The 22,695-nt window shown below is 40.6% G+C and overlaps 1 protein-coding gene across 1 annotated transcript in view; it reads right to left on the bottom strand.

The window, feature by feature from the left end:
- Positions 1 to 1,217: 1,217 nt before the first annotated feature.
- Positions 1,218 to 22,695, bottom strand: part of LOC122790154 (cytochrome c oxidase subunit 7B, mitochondrial) — a 48,651-nt gene continuing 27,173 nt past the window's right edge. Inside the window, exon 3 of the mRNA XM_044057743.1 lies at positions 1,218 to 1,429. Coding sequence (XP_043913678.1) covers positions 1,352 to 1,429 — 78 coding nt within the window. The 3' untranslated portion in view covers positions 1,218 to 1,351. The remainder of the gene's footprint in view (positions 1,430 to 22,695) is intronic.

The following is a 22,695-nucleotide window of genomic DNA, read 5'->3' as shown; positions in this document are numbered from 1 at the left end:
TGCTTTACTCTGTACATGATCCCAAGTCAGCTAGTACAAAATCTTCAATGAAAGATTAAATCACATGCAATAGCCTGCTTACTGTCTTACTGCAGTTCAGTAATAAATTTACATCAATATAGTGTCTACCACCAGCAAGTCAAAAGCAAGCAAAACTTGGTACTTGGATAAGGCCTTAAGATAGGTGTCTTAGTTCTGATACAAAGCATTTTTTTTGCCAAGTCTCTAGAACCACACTGTACAAAATAAAACACTTAACCCACCTCCTAACCTTCTAGTCCAACATGAGCATTTCAGATAACTTGGTGTGAATTCCTGCAGCATCTTATTGCTGTGCTTTCATGAAGTTGGCTCAGCAATGTGGACACTGCTGTAGTTCGCTGTTAAAACATGTAGTCTGACCAGATCAAGCATGTACAATATATAAAACTATAAAAGCAAGCAAAATACTTGTGCTTTTGAAGATATTAAACTATACAAAATTCATGTGCAACTCCAACACAATGTGAAAAAGTACACTTGCTAATCAATGCAGTAGGTTATCAGTGAAGGGAGAGATTGGCAGCAAACCTATAATAAGTCACACACACTTTTGCAGCAACACCCTGTTCCACTTTAAACTGGCTCCCAACTGTAACTGCAAAGCTAGGAGAACAGCTATGTTGGCAACTACTCCATTATAGTAGTTTGTGGGTTGAAGCAAGCACCTCTGCACTTTCCTCCCCACACACACACTATTTACTCAGATCACCACAAACTGCAAAAAAAGGGAATACTCAGACAATTTAGCATCTGTTCTGGGGCAAGCCTCATTTTACAACTGTTACACTAGCTTACAGTGATGCTCTGTATTTTAAACATTTTCTTGATAATGTAGTTGTGAAACCTTACACAATGAAAGCTTAATTCTAACTAGAAAAAATTCCACCATGCTTACAACCCTTCTCACTCTAGGTCCCTTCAGTCTTATAGTAGTGACTGGCACCAATTTAGTAACAGTGTTAGCATTGTTCTAATTTCTGCCAGTTTCTCCCCTGTGAGGGCCCCAAAAATATCCAAAATGCTCCATTTTCCAAAGCCACAATTGCCAAGCTGATAAAAAAAAAAAAGTTATACAAATCTGGATGGCATTTCATACATTTTCTATGCACTGCAGAGAGAATAGGTTTAGTTATAAAACAAAACCATTTCCCCATATAAAATGACAAAAACAAAGCCAGGATTCACATATTAAATTTATTACATCTAAAACTGCAAGCCTTGCCAGTGAAAATGGTGGCTCCAGACACCACCACCCAGTAAATTTCCAGAACAGTTCAATAATGCTCTTGAAGAATTTAAAGGAAAAGGTTTACTGGTTTCTCCATTCTTTGGGCGTAATCTTGCCAACTGGAGAAAGGTTCCAAACAATCCCAGTTTGTGTTGCAACCTGAAATTTAGAAAAACAAACCATTACTGAAACTGTTAAAACACGCAAACACTTAGTTTGATCATCCAGGCAACTTAAAAAGTAAAAAGAATGTACTCACCATAATGTTCCATTTGAGTACTTGTACTTAAATTTGTCTTCAACCTGTGGGATACGATCTGTATCGGATCCGAGCTGGCAACTTTGCTAACATCAGCTCCGAGCTCCAAACTCCTCCCCTTACCCATAATAGACCTCCACTGCCTTCCACCCCCAGATAGAGTTTGTTGAACTTGTACAGAGAACCAGACCTGAAAGATTTACTTGTGACCTATACTGCAGCCCATAGGCTGATCATGCGCCAAGGTCCAGGGGAAGGAGGGAGGGACAGTTGAAGACCAATTAAGTACAACTACTCAGACTGAAAGTTTATGGTGAGTACATAACTTCTTTATCTGAAGTAGTTTACTTAATTTGGTCTTCAACCTGTGGGACAGAGTCCCCAGCTACTAAATTCCTGGGAGGCCCTCATGGAAGGATATTCCGGAGCACCACAGAACCAAAAGGATGCTCTCCTTCTGGAAGGCAAATCCAATTTGTAATGAGAAATAAACATATGAGATGAGGACCAAGTAGATGCAGAACAAATATCATCCAAAAGACACACTAGACCGAAAGGTAGACATGGACCTAGTGGAATGAGCTTTCACATGACCTGGTGGAGACGTGCCTCTGTTCTTATAGACCTGCAGGATGCATGAAGAAATCAGCTAGTGACCTTCGAGATGTTTCCCCAAAAAAGGTTTACAGAAGGATACCAACACAGTTTTACAGAAATTTTTTTGTCCTGTGCAAATATAATCGTAACTGTCTATGAACATCCAACATGTGGAGTTTGCATTCCATCTTGTTTGTAAAATTAGGAAAAAACACACAGGTAAATTGATAGTCTGATATTGACTGGTGATGCCACCTTAGGAAGAAAGGTTGGATTGGTTCGAAGGGAAGCACTATGTGAAAAATAATGTACGGAATTTTGATGGACAAGGCCTGCAATTCTGAAACCCTTCTTGCAGAGGTAATAGCCACTGTTTTCCAAGATAAAAATTTTTATATCTACAGTCGCGGCAGGCTCAAAAGGAGGAGCAACCAAAGCTTGAAGGACCATAGCAAGGTCCCACAAGGGAACAGGATCTTTGACCAGGGGACGTAACAAAAAGGAGACTTTTGATAAAGGCTTTACATAGTCTGGAAGAGGCTAAGGAGGCAGAATTCTCACCCACATGAAAGTGAGAAATGGCAGCCAACTGAACAGTAGATGAACTAGCTCAGTGTTGAAAAATATCCGCTAGAAAAATCAATATCCACTAGAAAAATCAAGAATGGCAGAAATAGGAGCTGTGAAAGGGTCTAAAGGCCCAGAAAGAAAAACACTTAGACCGAGAAGGTTTATCGCAGCAAGTGGAAGACTTCTGAGCAGCTACCAAAATAGATCAGAATAGCATATCCAGCGAGTCCTAGCAATCATGGGAACTGCAGCAGCCACGCGGTGAGCTTCAGGCTGTCCAGACTCAGATTGTCGCAACCCCCCCCCCCCCCCGAAGGGTGTGAAATTAAATCCTGAATGGAATCTAGGATCCAAGGTGGAGCCAGAAGGTGAGACCAAAGGAAGGGAAACCATACCCGGCGAGGCCAGAATGGGGCAATGAGCATCACTTTGCCAGCATGAACTAGAGCGTCTCTGGGGGATTCCCCAGCAAAGGGGGGGGGGTTCAGAGTGAAAAACATTGCAGCACTTCACGTTGGAAGGAGATGCGAAGAGATCGCAGCAAGGTTGACCCCACTCACTGAAGATCTGTTCCACTACTGACAGATTCAGAGACCACTCGTAAGGCATTAGAATGGTCCGACAGCCTGTCCGCTAGGCTGGACCATCCCAGAATGTACACTGCGATGCAAAAGCGGCCAGTGGAGCTCGCCCATTCCCACACTCATGGCCTCGCTACAAAAGGGGTTAAGATCTGGTTCCTCCCAGTTTGTTGATATACCAGACCACTGACATGTTGTCCAAGTGGAATGCAATCGTTCCCAGAGGAATAAAGGCATGAAGGGCCTGCAACGCTAGAAGGACCGCCCTAATCTCCAAGAAATTTATATGCAAGCTGGTCTCCATTGGGGGAGGGGCCAAGGATTTTATCGGGTTGCTTCGGAATAGGTTCCATGGTGTCTGGTTCCTTCATGCCTGCAGTGTGACCAAATCCACCAAAGGATCCGCAGGAGGGGACCCCCTGTGCCGAAAGCCTCCAGGAACACAAACTCTTCAGAAGAAGGTTTGGGGGCAAACCAACTTCCCCACTGGCACAGGATCTCCATGTCATCTCCAAAGGAGACATCCTAGGGAGGTGAGCTTGGGGAATCCTCTCCATCATCTAAGTCAGTGTCTGTGGTGAGGGACTCAGGGGAGTCCAAGTGTCCCCTCTTGCACATATGCTTGCAGAGCACATCTCCGTTGGGTGCTCGCAAGCCATTTGTTCCTCAGGGGGAACCGTCTGGGACTCATGGACTGTCCCCCTCTGGTAAGAGGGCTGGGACTGTAGACAGAGCAGAAGGGGTCTGGGAGGAGTCCGAGGGGGGTGGTCAAAGGTCTTAATCTGATGGAGAGAACCCTACCACATCGAAGGCCGAAGGAGAGCGAACCTCCTGAGAAACCAATAACGAGGTTTTTCTGCCCTGGTCGGCTGTGAGAATCTGAGCCGGGCCCGAGGTGGATGGAGCTCAGAGGGAGGGGAACCTGGCCCGACAAAGTCGGAGCAGATGACAAAGGTTCCACTCCCCTTGGATCAGACACCCAAGCTCTGGACAGCGGCTCAGATATGAAACTCTCAAGGCAGCTGTCGATGAAGCAGGTACAGCCAGTGCAGACCCCCTCACCAAAGCCAACCTCTGATCAGTGTACACCGAAGCTCTGATTAGAGAAGGAGAAATGGGTTGGAAAAAAAAAAAAAAAAAAAAAAAAAAGCGAGCTCCCCCCTCCAGAGGGAGGGGGCTGGCAAGACCCCCATCTGGATGTGTGTACAGAAAGCGCATCACCTTATCCAGAGCCATATCGGACAAGGAGCGGGTGGACCGTGATGAGGCCCGGACTCCAACCTGGCGGGTCAGGGCACAGAGGCCAGAGAGGCTGGATGCATTTCCTCTGGCTCCAGAGCAGAGGGGAGTCACAGGTCCGTGGAGTCTTACTTTGGGAAGTGTAGTCCGGGGACCTCTTCCTCTTTTCCCTGGTCTTCAACTCTCTCCCTTTCTCTACCTCTCTTCTGCTCCGCTACCACAGGCTTTGGTACAGAAGGTAGAGTCCCAGCCTGGGAGGGACAAGCAGAGGAAGAGGTGGCCACAGCAGCCGCTGTGACCAAAGCGAGTCGGAATGAGGAAGATCTTTGATGGCCAACTTGGCCTTCCTATCCTTTAGGGTGCGGGGGTTGAAGCATGCACAAATATTACAATCCACACTCAGGTGGGCCAAACCCAATCATAAAAACATGCTGTGGCCATCCGCTGGGGATAGCTTATGGCCACACACTGTGCAGCGCTTTAAAACCTAACAGACAGCCTTAGGAGAAAAAAAAAACCCACTGCTAGTTGGAGCTCAGAAGACATGATGTGAAGCAAATCGCAGCAAACGAGATCTGGGGATGGAAGGCAGTGGAGGTGTATTATGGGGAAGAGTTTAGAACTGATGCTAGCAAAGTTGCCGGCTCGGATCCAATACGGATCCGTATCTCACAGGTTGAAGACCAAATGAAGTAAACTTACTTCAGATCACCCTTTATCCACAACTACTAAATCAGGTTATTAAGCCAGACAATTTTTAACAGCAACTGCAGAAGGTATGCCTCTAAGAACAGCGACCCAAAAGATCAGGGGAGACAGTAAGATTAGAAGCAAAGAATCAGAGCAATTCAGTGTAGCAACTAAGCTGTTTTGTTTCAAGTGCAAAATAAGGCTGGAGAGGATGTCAAAGGAAGAAAAAAAAAGTTAGGAACCCTTGATATATTTCTGCATTAAACTAAACTAATAGTTACTAAATTCCCCAAACAGCCTTCCGAAAAGGACTGAAAATGATTTTTAGTTCATCAAAAGGGATTGTTTTGTAAGCCAGTGGGCATTTTAGAGTCAGTCTGAATAAAACACCCTCCCTCAAAAAAATGCAAATGCAATGCATGCAACCGATCTCTGCTCAAAATGAGGAAATGGTGAGAGTGCCACATATAAAAGTATCTCTGGGTGAGGAGGAGGTTTTGAAAGAATAGTATTTCAGATGATACCACCACCAAGTTGGATATTCAGTACACAGCATCCAGAAGGCTGTGGGTGCCTGTGCAAGTTTTGAAAGGTTGTTTCCTTTTACCTTACAAACTATTTATGTTGGCTGTCTGCCTAGTACAAAAAAGAATGCTTTAATTCAGTCTGTCTTTACTCAAACCATCCATTAGCTCAATACTAACCATTCTTAGATTCAGTGCTTCTCAAATAAGCGCTCATTTTTATGTACTATGGAGATACCAAACTATTGGAAGAATTAAAGATATATTTCAAGCTATTACATCATCTGCTTACTACCACAGAATTAAAGTCAAAATGGTTTTAATATAGTTCCTTATACTAGAAAAAAAGTGACATGGGGATTGCCCTTCCGATGTGGATTTTTACAGTCAGTGCTTTCTTAAACTGAATGGACAGTGATTTGCATAGTTTTAAATTGGCAAGAAAACACATTTACATTTTCTTCAGTACAATCTAAAACTGAAAGGCCTGCTTATTCTCCTGCATCCGAAATTTGTCACTTCAAAAGTACAGGCAAGGCAATGACAGCTGCCTGCAGGTTTAACAGAGTTATGAACAGTCAAAGATTAAAGCATTTGCCCAATTGTTGTTGGAAACCAGTTCTGCTCTTCACAAATTCTTCAACTCCCTCATCCTGGAAAAGAATTCCACCTTTAGATGCTTTCTGAAACAGCTTTAGGACACAATGGTGGTGACCTACATTCCAGCTTTCACCTTTATTTGCCGAAATAAATTTAAGTCAATTTCTTAAACCAGCCAGAATATACTATAACCTTCCAGGTTACTCCATCTGTTCACTATTCATATTACAGGTTCATAGGCAAGTACTTGGCTAGCTACCTTTGCGAGCCATTTTAAGCCTAGCCAAATTCCCTTTTTGTAACTGGGATCATACCACAGTCAGAGGGACCTATGCATGAGAACACATTTAGGAGCTGCATCAGTAGGACAGGGGAGGTCCTGGGGAAAATTGCTAGTTTCCCCATCCATAAATCTAAGTTGCACTTTAAATGGATGGAGATAAAATTTATTGGAGTCTGTGCCATAGCAGTGGTGTCCTTACAAAATATACCTGTCCCTCCAAACAGTTCTGTAGATGTTGCAGAACAGGTTTAGATCCCTAGACAGTACTTCTGATGTGCAGTAATTCCATCAGTAATGGGTCGGCGTATGCCTTTTATGACAGACAGGTCACCTCTCAGCAGACTGTAGGATACAGAGTACAGTGACAGTGCTTTGAGTTATCTATGTTGTTTAGCCCTTGTATCCTGTAGGCAAGGTACCTCTCTGGGCATTCCAGTGGTTGCATGTGTCTGGACAGCTACATGCCAATGTGGCATTATACTCAAGGATTGGCCTAATGAAGGTTGAGTAAAGGGGGACAAGGGCTTCCCTAGATCTAGACAATCTGTGTTTATAAGCTGTGTAACATAGAAAGATACTTTGGGCCAAATGTTAAGTCATTGTCCACACAAGTTCCCAACCCCCCCCCCAATAAAACTCTTAGGGGGCGTATTGTCAATATGGAAATCCTCTTCCCCCAGGGAACTACCAAAAGGATACAATAATGCATTTAGTTTTAGGCTAGGATTTTGACAGTTAATTATTTGGGACAAAACTTACTTTCTGCAGGACGGTAAAGTCATTTTGGGATTCAATGACTGCTCCCAACTTGCAATCATCTGCAATCTTACTTCTGGTATAGGCTCTTACTTCTGGTATAGGCTTTAACTGCAGCAAGTAGAGGACAAACAGGAGAAATCCAGAACAGAACCCTGGGGACACCACTGGTGTCTGGTCTCTGTGGAAGTAACTTCCCACATTTTGATTATCTGCATCCTGTGTGAGCTAGCTGGCAATCAAGGCTATGCCTGACTAGGGAACTGGGTGAAAAGATAGGGCCAAGTTGATGTATGCAGTGTGTACTATTTTGCCTTCATCCATTGCTTTGGTGGCCTTAAAAAAAGTTGCACTTGATGAATCCAAACAGACGGGTCTAGCATTTGGAGGTTCCTGACAAGTCTTCCCATGGCTATGAAAATGAGGCCGTTCAGACTCATGGGTCTGTGGAAGGTCCTTCTTTATGAAGACTGTACCTATTCTCCATTTTCTAGATACAAAACCTCTTTAAGCAAAGACTGAACAGTATTAGGGTGTTGCTAAATTCTGCTTCATGCTACTGAAGACATCCAGGGATATTGTCAGGACCACCGATTCAGTATTTTTAGCACTTGGTCTTGCTTGAGGTAAGCCAGTTTCAATTATACCTTGAGGGACAGGAGGAGAGGAAAGAGGGGTAAAGTTACTGCTAAATTTAAAATCGGCCAGTGGGTTAGCTATACTTTCAGTCTGTGTAGGTAGCAATTGTCCACAACTGGGTCAGTGCATTACTGTGATGAGCTTGAGATTAACATGGCTATACGTTACTCAATTGTTTTGGCCAGGTGGTCTACAATTATAAATTAACGAATATACAAAAAGGATAAAACTAATGGCCAAAAAACAGCCGAAAAAAACAGAAAGGTAAATCTGCTTTTAATGCACAAAAGCACAGAAACAGCCTTCACGAACTAAGGGCTTTCACCATTATCCAATAGCTTCAGAGTCAGATTGGTTTGTGATCTCGTATATTAAGCTGTTATTTGTAAGCCTATCATTTTAAAGTGTCAATAAACCAATCAATACAGAAGCTAAATATGTATGTATATTTAAAATTATATTTTTTGGTTATTAGTTTTATCCCTTTTGGATATTCGTTAAGTCTGTCATTTGTGTTTGGTGCCGAAACGGACAAGTGTATCGCTTTTTATTTAGTGCAGTAATTTATTTTTGAATGGAGGTGGTCATTAGTGAGTTGACCTCCTCAGTGCAAAGACCAACAGCACTTATTGCTGAAGGAGAGGTTGGACGAATACCACGCGAGACTATAACTGACTCAAGTTGAGCTATTTACGCTCCACACACCACCAGGGGTAAGCGGAATTAACAATGCAAATTCAGAAGCAAATGTGGTGCAAAGGGAATGGAGGGATATTCAACAGTGGCTACAACTTCCCCAGTTCAATTTCTCGGACTCAAATGAGGAGAGGAATGGTGAGAGAAGGGAAATATGTCAACTTTGACTAAGCAGATAGACCAGGTTGGGGATGGGGGATGTAGGTCGCAAATAGAGGCCTACAGATGGACAACGTCTTTCTCTTAAAATTGTTAACCTTGAAGCAAGTACCGAAGGGGTTTAGGCTCTGGAAGCTGCCAATGGGTATTGAGGGCAGTTAGACGGCATTTAAGGAATTGACGGACTTGTTTTAATATAACAGGTTTGGAAGTGTGAGACATTATTAAGAACAAATCAAAACAAAATTGGCCCGTTTAGAAAAATAAATTGACATGAACGTAAAAATGTTTGATACAGGAGATATTTTGGAACAGTGCACTGATTTATGTATACCACAGGATTCTGATTTTGTGGGCAGTGACTGTATGCTCCTTATCACAAGTTGCCAATATTTATGCACCTGAAAGTATTTTACAGCAGGATATTGAAGTTATGTATTCTTCACATGTAAATGCCTCTGGAAATACAGATGTTTTTGAAAGTGCTGAAGGTTTACAATTGGGTATTGATGCAAGTATTTACCACATGTTAATGTTAACATTGTGAATATTTTTGATAATGTGGATGTGTTTCAACAGGACATGGATATGTGCTTATCTCAAGTTGTTGATACAAATGACTGAGGTTTACCATATGTAAATACTTCTGGAAATACTGATGTTTTTGAAAACGCTGAAAGTTTACAACTGGGTAGTGGTGATGTGTTTATCACATGTTAATAGTGTTAATAATTTTGTCAATGAGGATAAGTTTCAACAGGGCATGGATATTACGTGCTTATCCCAAGTTAATAGAAATGACGCTAAGCGTATACCACATATTAACAATATGGATATTTCTGACAATGTATAGGTTTTATAACAGGATATGGATATATGTACTTTACAAGCTGGCAACGCAAGTGCTTCTGAAATTTGTACCGTTTACCACAGAGGGTTATTCTACACACAACTACAGTGCCCTTGAAATAATGATGTGATTTTGTTGATTTTTTTGCAAGTTTAAAGATGTATACTAGACCACGGAAACATTTTAAAATTTTGAAAACAAAGGAATTATAAAGAGGTTGTGAATAATACTGTGTGTACACCCAAGAGAAAAAGTACTTTTATACCCCCAGCGCACAAACAGGTTATGATTTTTGAGAAGTTATGCATTAATGAGGTTAGGAAAAGTTTATCCAAGGTTGGCAGACTTAGTGATTATGACTATTTGAATAAGGAAGAAAACAAACTGCTTTCAGAACTGGCTAACAAAGTAGTAAGAATAATGAAACCGGACAATGGGGTTGTAGTTATGTCTCACTAACTACGTGGCCAAAACGTATGAAATACTGGGCGACACAGACTTATCAAAGGGCTTCTGCCAATGAAATGCACATAGCCCATCACAGGATAGATTTATTTCTACTAGATGCATGGTTTCAGGAAGCTATTGATGAATGCGAATGTAGTTATTTTTCTGTAGAACATCCTGTCACACCTGTGTTATTTGCGATTCCCAAGGTCCACAAAAACACTGAAGACCCACAGTTTAGACCTAGTTTGGCCAAGGGCTCCAAAACAGAGCCTATAGCTTCATATGTGGACAGGAATATCCAACAGGTTGACAGGAATAGAACATATTCTAAAGGATTTGTGGCATTGCCTGAATAGGTCGAGTAGTTGAACTAGAGAATATATCTTCTCACCACAGATGTTATAAATTTGTTTTCAGTAATTCCCACAGTGAGGGAATTGAATATTTTAGAGAGAGTTTACTGAAAAGCAATAAAGTTAAATGGTGAGAAAATAAACCTTATGGTTGCACTAATGGAACTGATTCTAGGAAACAAACTATTTGAGCCCCGGGTTTTGCCAATCTGGTTTTACTACATTGGGAAAAATCCTTTTTTATGAATCTATGTTCAAAGAAAAAATTTTGTTGCATAATCATTTTCTAGATGACATACTTATCCTGTGGAAGGGAACTGAATGAAGCAAATCAGTTTTTGAATTATTTGAATTCAAATACTTGTTCTCAAATTGACAAGTAACTGGAATAAGGATGAAATAGATTTTTTGGAGATTCATTTGATGAAAACACCACAAGGACTTCAGAGTAGTATTTACAGAAAGAAAACGTATAGTAATTCTATGTTAATTTTCAGAGTAGTCACCCCTCTTACCAATGTAGAAGCATTGTCAAGGGCCAAATGGTTAGATTATCCAGTCGGATTACCAACACTGCCACCTTTGATAAAAAAATATATACCCAGATAGGTATGTTTGTAGCTAGATGATATCCTTTGAAACTATTGGTGAAAATGAGGAATGAAATTTTTAGTAGGAGAACCACTCTGTTTCTCCCGATTTTATGGGGGGGGGTAAAGTGGGGGTACGAAAAGATGGTCATACACATAAGGTGACTATAGTACTCAGATTTAATTACCAAACACCATTTATAGTTGAAACAGTAAGGGTTTGGGATTCTAGCTTTGATACCAACATTAGAGGAATATTAGGCGAGAGTCCTCAGTTTGTGTTCTGTAGGGGTAGAAATATCACAAACATTCTAGAACACCCCCCTAAATACACTTTTATCAAAAATGCATAAATGTGGGGCATGTAGGTACTGTAGATATATTAATGAAGGACCCTATCTTACAGTATTTGGGTTTAGTAGGTCAATTCTCTGCCCGGGCAGGTGTTGTAATACCAGTATGTTGGTGTACTTAGGGAAGACCATAAGGAAGCTTAAAGAAAGAATTGCTGAACATATCAGAGCCATTAGTAATAAGGACACCACTAATGCTCTTTATATGCACAGTACCACATGCCCCAATTTTAAAAAAAGTTTATATTTTTTGCACTGGATAGGGTTATATCTAGTGAGAGAGGATGGGATGATAAGCTTAGGGTTGAGATTTTGGAATTCAACTGGCAGATTAGGCTCAACGCCATTAACTTCCCTGGCCTCAATGACGGTGCATCTACTTTAGCTTTACTGAAACAAAGAAGTCATTTAATATAAAATATGGCTACAACAAAGTTTGTAGCAATTTTTTTATGTATAATTTCATGCATTTACTATATATGTATTTATAACATTAAGATACAGATATTAAAATGCGTTTGAGGGGGATTATTTTTCAGAATGAAATTTAGGGGACATTACATATAAAAAATACACAGATATTTATCTGTAAAAGGTGTACAGGTAGGGTTTGCAGTATGGAATGTTTTAACATTCTATATATATATATATATATATATATATATATATATATATATATATATATATATATATATATATCATACATACATAGATTTTGTATTAATTGGTTTGACATTTTAAAATGATAGTGTGGTGATGTCATAATTATTAAGCTGTATTTGTAAGCCTATCATGGACTCTGATAAAACCAGTGGATAATGGTGAAAGCACTTAGTTCGTAAAGGCTGTTTCTGTGCTTTTGTGCATTAAAAGCAAATTTACTTTTCAGTTTTTTGGACTACAATTATACACCAAAACATTTGTAACACCATACTGGTCAATCTCCATCACATGAAAATATTTCTATTCAACTATCTTAACACAAAATCAAGAGTTAAACCATAAAGTTCAGAATGAAGACATACATGGTTTAAGACTTTCAGTTCACATATTAGACCTTTCAAAAGCTAATTGTGTGTGTGAGAGAGTGAGAGAGTGAGAACTATTTACTATCATGTTGGCTGTTAGTCTGCCTACTTAAAAAAAAACAAGTGTTTTAGTTCAGTTTGTCTTTACGCCAACCATCCATTAGCTCAATACTATGCCTAACCATAATTTTTAGTACAGAGCCATCAGTAGAGGATATCACAACATATAGACTTTAATGAAAATGTCCCAATTAGTATGGAAAGCTTTTGTGTAGGGATAAGATTTACTGAGCTTGCACTCTAAGTTACTATAAAGTTAAACTGTTGGCCTACAACAATTCGACACAGACTACTATGTATACAAGCTAGAAGGTGCCCTTCAAAGGGCTTGGAAAGATTCTGGATTTTCCCACACCAGTTTCAAGTCTATAACCACAGTGAAATCAAATCACACAATTACAGCTTGCGTACAGGAAAAGGTAATTTCCATTATTGAAAGAGAAAAACTTGTGCACTAAATATACTTTTGAAACGAAAGAGAGTGCTACAGTTTTTCGGGTCACACAACCCGAAAAACTTTCAAGTCACACAAAACCAAAATGTTTTGCAATCTTACATACTCATGTTGTAAGGGAGGTGACTGGCAAATTAAGGTCACTTGTCTGCATTTAAACACACAAACAGCTGCCCCCCCCAATTTACATTTCTAATGACCTGGACAGACACAGGTCTGCAGAAACAAGATTGTGCTTCTTAAAGCAAAACAGGACAAGATTAACACAGCTAAAAGATGTTAGTATATCACCCTTCTTGGTTGATTCAATCGCTCAAACAGGTGCAATACTTCTAAAAAGCTGAGACACAGATTGTGAAATGAGGCCAATGAGTCAGACATTACATTCTTATGGGGCCCCTCAAGGTTTGGTCAGCAGCTTGATGTGGTTTAAAATAACAGAGAACTACTAGCTGTCATAGCTTCTAACCAAAAGGAATGAGATTCGAATGAGTTACAAATAATTAACATTTTGCTTATTCCATTCAACAAAACATCCACTTTATTGACAGGGGGCTGTCTTTTCTCCCAACTGAACTGTTTCAGTAAGGCTTAGTTACCAGAAACCCAATCTGTACTTCATAAAACGTTTAACACTTCTGTGTCATTGAATCCAAGGAAGGCAAAGCCCATCCTCTCAAGTGATTTCAAACAGCAATGTCTCCACTTGCATGACGTATCCCCCTCAAAAAGCAGATCGCTTTTTGTATTAGTAAGCCACCTGCTGAAATATATTATCTTCTGTTAAGTGCAGTAGCTTTACCAATGCTAAAGGATTATGGTTTTGAAGTGAACGCAAACAAAGGAATGACAATATGTACAAAGTACAGGCCGGTATGTAGAGTTTTAACAATGCTGCTTAGCATCAATATGTTCTTGCTAACTCAGTACTTTAGCAATGAAGCTACTTTTCCTGAAAGTAGTATTTTAGTCTTATGCAAATCATGCTCAAAAGATTCTTTACGATACCACTCCAATCCCAAGATTCTAGTAAACAGATGTAAAAAACACAATACCTAGCCCTGTGCATATTTAGTCAGACATGAATTCTTACCACCCTAAGCATAACAGTTCACCTGCAACATTGAACAGTGCCCTGCATAACTCTGGTGTAAATATGTGCAGCTACCCAACCAAACAAGACTAGCTTTAAAGAGGCAGTAGCAGTAGTATTGTACTAGCACCTGTGGTGACAACTTAAGCTACAAGAAAAGACTAGGGATATAAATATTCAAGTCTTGTGGCATACTTGCTCGTATAGATTTAGATCCTAGTGCACATTTTAGGACTTCTTTCACTGCTCAAAGATAGACATGGTCACCTCAAGGTAGGCTTCAGGCCAGAATACATGGAGTTATGCTAATCTAGTGACATTTGAAACACTTAAGGCCTGTAATTTTTCCATGTGGTAAGGCTCCGGACGTCCAAACAATACAAATTGGACTCGTGTATATCAAAGGGGGCACTTTATTACATGATGGGTCTCAAAAGTACGATTAAAGGGTTTCCAAGACTGTGGTATGATCAAGTGGACTCTTGTCTCAAGTACCCAGATCTCTTCCTGTAGCATTTGTCTGAACAGGAGTAAATGGATTTTTTTGCCAAATAGAACCAAGCTGCACTTCTCAGCATTTAGCTACAGACCAAGTATGTGCATATTGTAGCCCTTGCTGGGGCAGTTGTCAGTGGATAATCGTGACTAGCCTGCATGAAAAGCAACCAACCACACTTCCGGAATACTGATTCAGACCTACAAGTAGTGTGATCTGTAAAATACACGCCAAACAAGAGAGGGCCCCATAACCAATTCCTGTGGCACTCCACTAATTATAATTACAAGTTACAAGAAAATACTGCTAGTGTACTGGCTATAAACTTGGGATAAGAATGCGATACATTGTGGACAAACTCAGTGCATCACTGGACATTATTCCCTTTCCAGAGTCATTGGGGGGGGTGCAAGCAGCCATGCTCTGCGTGTGCAAGATGCCTGTATTTTATACTGCTGCCATTTTATGCAAATGGAAAGGAACAAGTTACCTCCTTAAGTCTAGTATGGTGTGTATGAATAGGAGCTAAAAATGCGTTCTGGACAAAGCAATACACACACCACATTTAAAAACAGCAGGCCCTGGTAGTATAGTTTCCACAAAATGGGTGGAAAGTACAAGGGCTTGAGTGATTTTGATTAAAACTGGCTAAAGTTACATTAAGGTTAAGCATCCGTAACAAATGTGTTTGCATGTACAAACAATTACTTTATAAACAGTTTCCCCATTCCCTACAATGGGGTATAATACCTCCCCGCCCCCCTCTCCGCGTCCCTCTCCCTAGTTGATCATTCAATGTGGGTTCAGAGCCAATACTCTGTTCCAACTCTGCCGATTTTCCAAGCCCACACCAGCCAGAAACTCTCAAACCAAGTCTTCCTATAGTGCCCTCCTCCACATTACCTCAAGCCAAGTCTTCCTGTAGTGCCCTCCTCCACATTACCTCAGATAGAGTTTGCCTAGAAGACAGGATTATAAAAAGAGAAACCAGAGGGTATTCTCTGGGGCAACTTCCTTATCAGGATTAAAAAAACATAAGTGACCCTCCAAAGAGGGTTAGGAGGGGGAAGGTGGGATGGATTGCAATGCGAGTGAAGATGAACATAGATGGAATGTTATGGTAAGACGACAACTTTCTGACGTTGTTCATCTTCACTCACTCATTACATGTGGGACAGAGTCGCTGGCTACCTAGCACGTGGGACAGAGTCGCTGGCTACCTAGCACGTGGGACAGAGTCGCTGGCTACCTAGCACGTGGGACAGAGTCGCTGGCTACCTAGCACGTGGGACAGAGTCGCTGGCTACCTAGCACGTGGGACAGAGTCGCTGGCTACCTAGCACGTGGGACAGAGTCGCTGGCTACCTAGCACGTGGGACAGAGTCGCTGGCTACCTAGCACGTGGGACAGAGTCGCTGGCTACCTAGTTTCCTAGGAAGCCTTAAGAATGTTCCCAGAGTACCACTGAACCAAAAGCAGCTCTTCCCCTGGAGACCACGTCCAATTTGTAAAGTGTAAGAGGCCCATGTTGCTGCTGCGCAAGTCATCCATGGAAACCCTTGCATGAAAAGCTACAGAGGTGGACACTGACCTCGTGGAATGTGCCTTGATCAGAGAAGGCATAACTTTGTTATGATGGTATACATCAAGTCGCAGCAAGGCTGGCCCCCAGAGACTGAAAATCTGTTGCCACTGCAGGACTGAGGGACCACTCGTGAGGCAGAAGAATGTACCTGCTCAACCTGTCTGCAATCACGTTGGAATCCCTGGGAATGCAAGTTGCTAGTAGAAAGCAATTGGAAGCCATCACACATTGCCAGATTCGCATGGCTTCGACATAACTGGTAGGATCCGGTTCCCCCATCTATGTACCAGACTACAGACAATGCTGTCTGACTGAATGGCAATCGTTCTTGAAGGGAGGACACAGTGAAATACTTGCAACGCGAGGAGCACTGCCCCGAGTTCTAGAACACCGATAAGCAAGTTGGCTTCCAAGGGTGACCAAGTGCCTTGGACTGTCTGCCCCTGGTAATGGCCCCCACCCCCACCCAATCAGGGAGGTGTACGTGGTCACTATGGCCCATGGTTGTGAAGAGAAGGTACAGCTCCATAGATTTTGGTCTGGCTGCATCTGCCACAGGAGATCTTGCTTGCACTGATTGGTCATCTTGATCCGATAAGACTGGTCCCAGGGAAGCCATTGTGTTATTAGTAACCACTGGAGAAGCCTCATGTGTAATCTCGCTAAAGGAACAGTGGTAATGGAGACTGCCATGGACCCCAAAAAGTTGAATAACCACTCAGGCAGACACTTTTGTCTGGTTCAGTATCACTTGGAGCTGCGGTAAAGTCTCTGTAGCCAGTAGGGGGGGGGGGGGGCACACACACTCTATACAAAGCTGCGCATCGAATTCCACCCCTATGAATTCTAGTCTTACAGATGGAGTTTGTTGGCATTTGCTCTCGTTCACTGTAATGCAGACATGAGTCAGAATATGATTAATCACCGACAATAGTAGATGCTTGGTTGGGACGGTAAGGAGCCAAATCGTCCAGATATATGGAAACACCCAGAATCCTTGCAGTCTCAAGTGAGCTGTCACCACTGCCATGCATTTGGTAAACACTCTGGGGGCTGTAGAGAGGCCAAAGGGCAGTGGTCAAAATTCAGCCGGAAACTGAGAAATCTTCTGGAACGTTTGTCCATTTTTGTGGCAACACACATCCTGAAGATCTACAGAGTACATCCAATCTTTAAAAAAATGAAAAGACCAATGGTTAGACCACAGCTGAAGATAAAAATGGAATAATCCACGTCAGGAAATAAATCGCTTGCAGCTTCACAGTAGTGCCCTTTATAAAACCAAAAGTTGTAACTGAGATGTAGTAAAGGTAGGAAACGGTTCACTTGCAGTTTCACACCACTTTATTAAACAAGAGTAAGCGCTTTCGTGATCTAAGTCAGCTGATCGCTTCTTCAGACTCATAAAAAAAAAGTTAAAACATTGGTATTTAAAATATGGTTCAACCAATGAGAAAACATATAGAACTAATTAAAATTGCATACATCAGTACATTCATTTGCCTTGTATTCTGCATAAGATGAAATAAAATATACATACAACAGACATTTTATGTAATAATCCATATTACTTAATGTTTTAGTGGTCTGGATTTTAAAAGACTTCAAGGAAACAGGTCTGCTATCTGCCTGAAGTAATAAAATCCATCTTTGTTCTGCTTCCTCTACCTTATTCCTTGCATCAACCCCCCCCTTACTTTTATTTATTATTTCTAAAACCAAGAAATTAAAAATATATGTTTCCATCTTCTTCCACATGTTTTGCTAAAGCACTTGTGTCTTTTTTAAATTTCTTCTATCTCCAAGGTGTTCAAGGATACGTTCCTTTAGACACCTATTGGTTTTGCCTAAGACAGTGCAGCAGCTGAAATAAACCACATTTTGTGTTCTGCAGTCAGCATAAAAATCTATATCAATTATAAATCCTAGTGTAGGATGTTTATATGTAGATTATATAAATAATTTTTCCAGTAAATGAAAGAGAACAAGTGGACTATGATACGCATAAGAAGTTCACTGAACTGTATAGAGATCTGGAGAATAAGTTATATAGCTTTAAAAGGCTACAGTGGCAAAGGTTTCATCTAGAAGCATCATTAAAATATAAAATAGTGCAGAGAGGTCTCAAAGAGTATTAAATATGCCTACTTATGGAGAGACCTACCCTGAATTACTTCAAAAATGGCAGAATTTAAAATTTACAGCTTGGCTATGATTATATGCATTTGCTTATAGAATTTTTTAAGCCACAAGAAAAGAGCTAGCCGAGGAGATAAAGAGGCTACAAGAACGACTAATAATTTTCCTATATAGAGGTACTAGGCAGTAAATTAGATGAACTTGCCGACAGTATACAGGGCTATGATAAGAGGTTGCAGAATACTAAAACTAAAAAATTGCAAAGGGACCTCAATGACTTTCAACGTAAAGAGGTCTTTTCGTGGCCAAGAACAGCTGCGAGTACAGAAAATGTAGAAAAAATGACTACAGTACAGATTTCTGAAAATTCAAATATGCATAGTACTGCCCCTTTAAATCAGAATCCCTGTGAGAACAGCGATGTCAGCACAGAGAGAGTATGTATAGAACCTCCCACATTTGAAAATGGTGGAATGGCAAAAGAAACTTTCCAAATGGCTTGCACTAACAGAAGGATGGATTCCAGTGTTAATTCTGATTCAGTAGCTTCTTTGGAGCAAAAGGAAGCTACACAAACCTCAATCCTTCCATTTGTGTTAAAGAAGGCGCTGCCAATAAGGGACAGGTCGAGCAGCAGGAATCAAAGAGGGAGAACGCGATTACAGCAGCGAGAACGAGTGACTCCTGCATATATGAACACCAGGAGCAAGAACCAACAAAAAACGTGGTAATTAATATATCTAGCTTTTCTTTAACTGATGCACAAGCCTCGTTGTTAAATAGAGGCCTGAACTTTATTCCAGCACAGAAAACAGTATTAACTGATTTATTAAAAAGAGCTGAAGTTATTTTCTCGTAACTTAACACTTAAAACCATGTTTAAAAGAAATGTATTTGATAATATGTTTAAACAACCTAGTGCCTTTGTACCAAAGATACAGCCCACAGTTGAAACTTTCACTAATGTGTGTGAGCATGAAATTAGAGAGATGCATGCTAAAAATCTTCTACCTAGATTTTATAACTTGAGTAAATCAGAAACTGAAGCACTGTCAGAACTAAAGGATTCTCACAGCATTTAAATTAGGCCCGCTGACAAGGGGGGGCAGTGTAGTAGTAATGGATAAGGTTTTTTATTACAAGAAAATGATGGAACTTTTGAATGATACAGATACTTATGCTGAACTAAATGAGAGACAAGTACAAGGTATAATTGACAGGATATCTGTATATATTTTTGACTTATTGATTAATTATGTATCAGAGGAATTGTTTGACTACTTACAGATAGAACATCCAACTATACCCATTATTTATGGTCTACCTAAAATTCACAAAGACATCACACAGCCCCCTATGAGACCTATTGTATCCAGTAAAGGATGGGCCACAGAAGCCATCTCAATTTATATTGAACAAAATTTACAAATAGTCCTAAAATCATGTGAGACTATACTAAGGGATACAAAGGCATTTATGCGACTGTTATATAATAAGACCAGGAATATTAATAGAAATATGTTTGTGACAATGGATGTCACTTCACTGTTCACAGTGATACCGAATAAATGGGGTATTGAGAAAATATGTGATATTCTGACCTTGAAACAAGTTTTTCAAAGCACTAAGATTAATTTGATATGCGAGTTGCTTGATATTGTCCTAGAAAATAATGTCTTTATATTCAATGACAAGTTTTATCTACAGAAAGCTGGTGTAGCAATGGGCACAGCTTGTGCTAACAGCTATGCCAACTTCGCATTGGCTGCATGGGAAAGAGATAATGTATTAAGTGCTAGCAATAAATATGCTGGCAAAATTGTATGGTATATACGTTTTGTAGAGGACGTCTTTCTGTTATGGGATGGTACTAGTGAAGAGTTGCAAGAGATGGTGGAGTACTTACATAGCACCACAAAATTTTTAAGATTCACTAGTCAACATTCCAGGGACTCTATTGAGTTCCTAGATGTTTTGGTTAAGAAGACAGAGTTAGATGAACTTACAACAGGGATGTATAGAAAATCTACATGGAGAAATAGTATCTTACATAAGACTAGTATGCATCCAACATTTGTACACAAAAATGTAGTGAAAGGACAATGAGAATAAGCCGCTTACATAATACAGATGAAGGCTTTGTGAAGACAATGACTATATTAGAGAAAGACTTCTTAAACAGAGGTTATAGTAAGAAAGACAAATGAAAGCTCTAAATATACCATTGAAAATAGGGATGGGAGATGTAAACCGCTCTTCTCAAATACTATAGAAAATGTTAAAAGCAAGGAAGGTCATGATTTTAAAGTTAGATTCCCTATAACTTATTCAAGTGACATCAGAAGGTTCTGTAACATTTGAGAAGAATTGGAATGTTTTGTCGGATCCTGACTTGAAAAGATAGACCCAGCTTTTCTTTTAGAAATAAGAGGTCCTTAAAAAGGCAACTGTTATAAATCCAGAAACAATGAAAGAATGATCCTGATAGGCAGGGGACTTTTCCTTGCAGAAATTGTACAGCATGTGACTATTTATATAATAAATCTACATATAAACATCCTATAGGATTTATAATTGATATAGATTTTTATGCTGACTGCAGAACACAAAATTTGGTTTATTTCAGCTTCTGCACTCTCTGTCATGCCTTTTATATAGGCAAAAACCAATAGGTGTCTAAAGGAACGTATCCTTGAACACCTTAGAGATATTAAGAAATAAAAGACACAAGTGCTTTAGCAAAACATGTGGAGAAGAAGATCGGAAACATTTTTAAATTTCATGGTTTTAGAAATAAATAAAAGTAAGAGGGAAGGTGATATAAGGAATAAGGTAGAGGAAGCAGAACAAAGATGGATTTTATTACTTCAGGCAGATAGGTCAACAATGTGGTTTCCTTGAAACCTTTTTTAAAATCCACACCACCAAAACATTAAGTAATATGGATTACACAAAATGAGTCTGTTATATGTATATTTTATTTCATCTTATGCAGAATATAAGGCAAATTAATGTACTGATGTATGCAATTTTAGTCTATGTCATAGTTCTATATGTGTTTTCATTGGTATTTAAAATATGGTTCAACCAATGTTTTAACTGTTTTTAGGAATCTGAAGAAGCGATCAGCCGACTTAAGATTGCGAAAGCGCTTACTCTTGTTTAATAAAGTGGTGTGAAACTGCAAGTGAACCGTTTCCTACCTTGACTACTACATCTCAGTTACAACTTTTGGTTTTATAAAAGGGCACTACTGTGAAACTGCAAGTGATTTATTTCCTGACGTGGATTATTCCATTTTTATCTTCAGCTGTGGTCTAACCATTGGTTTTTTTTTTTTTCGCTTTAGGTGTATACCAGGCGTTTATCCAGCTTTTGTTTTCTTTCACGTACATCCAATCTTTTCCCAAAAAGGAGTATAGACTGTACAGTGACCATCTGGACTTGACAGATTTGTTTAGGAAGCAGAGGTCCAGAATTGGCTTCCAGTCCCCTGTTTGTTTTGGCACCAAGACTCTTGAGTAAAACCCGGACTCTTATCTGGTCTGGGGGAACTGCTTGGATGACTTTTGAAGCAGCTTTTGAATTTCTATAACTGCCAATTCCCTTTGACTGGGTGGAACATCAGGAATGCGTCTTAATGGCTTTGGCATACAGTTCAAGGGAATGTGATCCTCTGGTTATTAGTCTGGACCCAAGAATCTGTAGTTATTTCCTGCCAGGCAAAGTGGTGCCGAGTGACTACCCCCGACTGTTTCCAACGGCAAGCAACTGGGCCACTCCTCAGGAACGCTGATAGGGCTGCCCAGAGAACAGATCCCTGGCTCCCTGCTTATGTGGACCCCCTCTGCCTCTGAAGGGTCTGTTTGTACTGCCCCCTCTGCCCGGGGGGAGTCGCCAAGTGTGTCACAGAAAGGCCCAGGGTGGCAAAGCTGCGAGGCGACTGTCTCGCACCTCAGACACTACTCCTGCCTGCATTTGAGAGTGCGATAATTAAAAGACCAGCTTTCCAAGCCTATCTCCACAGACACCCTGTAAAGAGGATAGACAGCAGTGGTCTCTTCAGCAAGCTGGGAGGTCCTTGGACCAGTGGGAATTATCTGCAGGAGGTAATGGGATCTTGCCCATGGGGAATTGGTTCAATGGCATCAGGACTTTTCCATGCCCGCTGCACGATGAACTATATGGAGCACATCTGTGGGGGGACGTCACCCAGGAGGTAGAGGGCCAGGCCCGGAAAGCCTGCAAGAATACATTCTCCTTGGAGGAAGGGGGTGCTGGACTTCCACCCAGTTGTTCAAAGATCTCCAAGGATGTCTGCAAGAGAAACATCAGGGCCGAACGTGTGGACCCCTCCCAGTCATCTTAGTCCATATCTTCA

The sequence above is a fragment of the Protopterus annectens genome, chromosome 15.part0 (assembly GCF_019279795.1).
Source record: "Protopterus annectens isolate FY-2018-M chromosome 15.part0, PAN1.0, whole genome shotgun sequence".
NCBI classification, from domain to species: domain Eukaryota; kingdom Metazoa; phylum Chordata; order Ceratodontiformes; family Protopteridae; genus Protopterus; species Protopterus annectens.
This window is presented reverse-complemented; position numbering and strand designations above follow the sequence as displayed.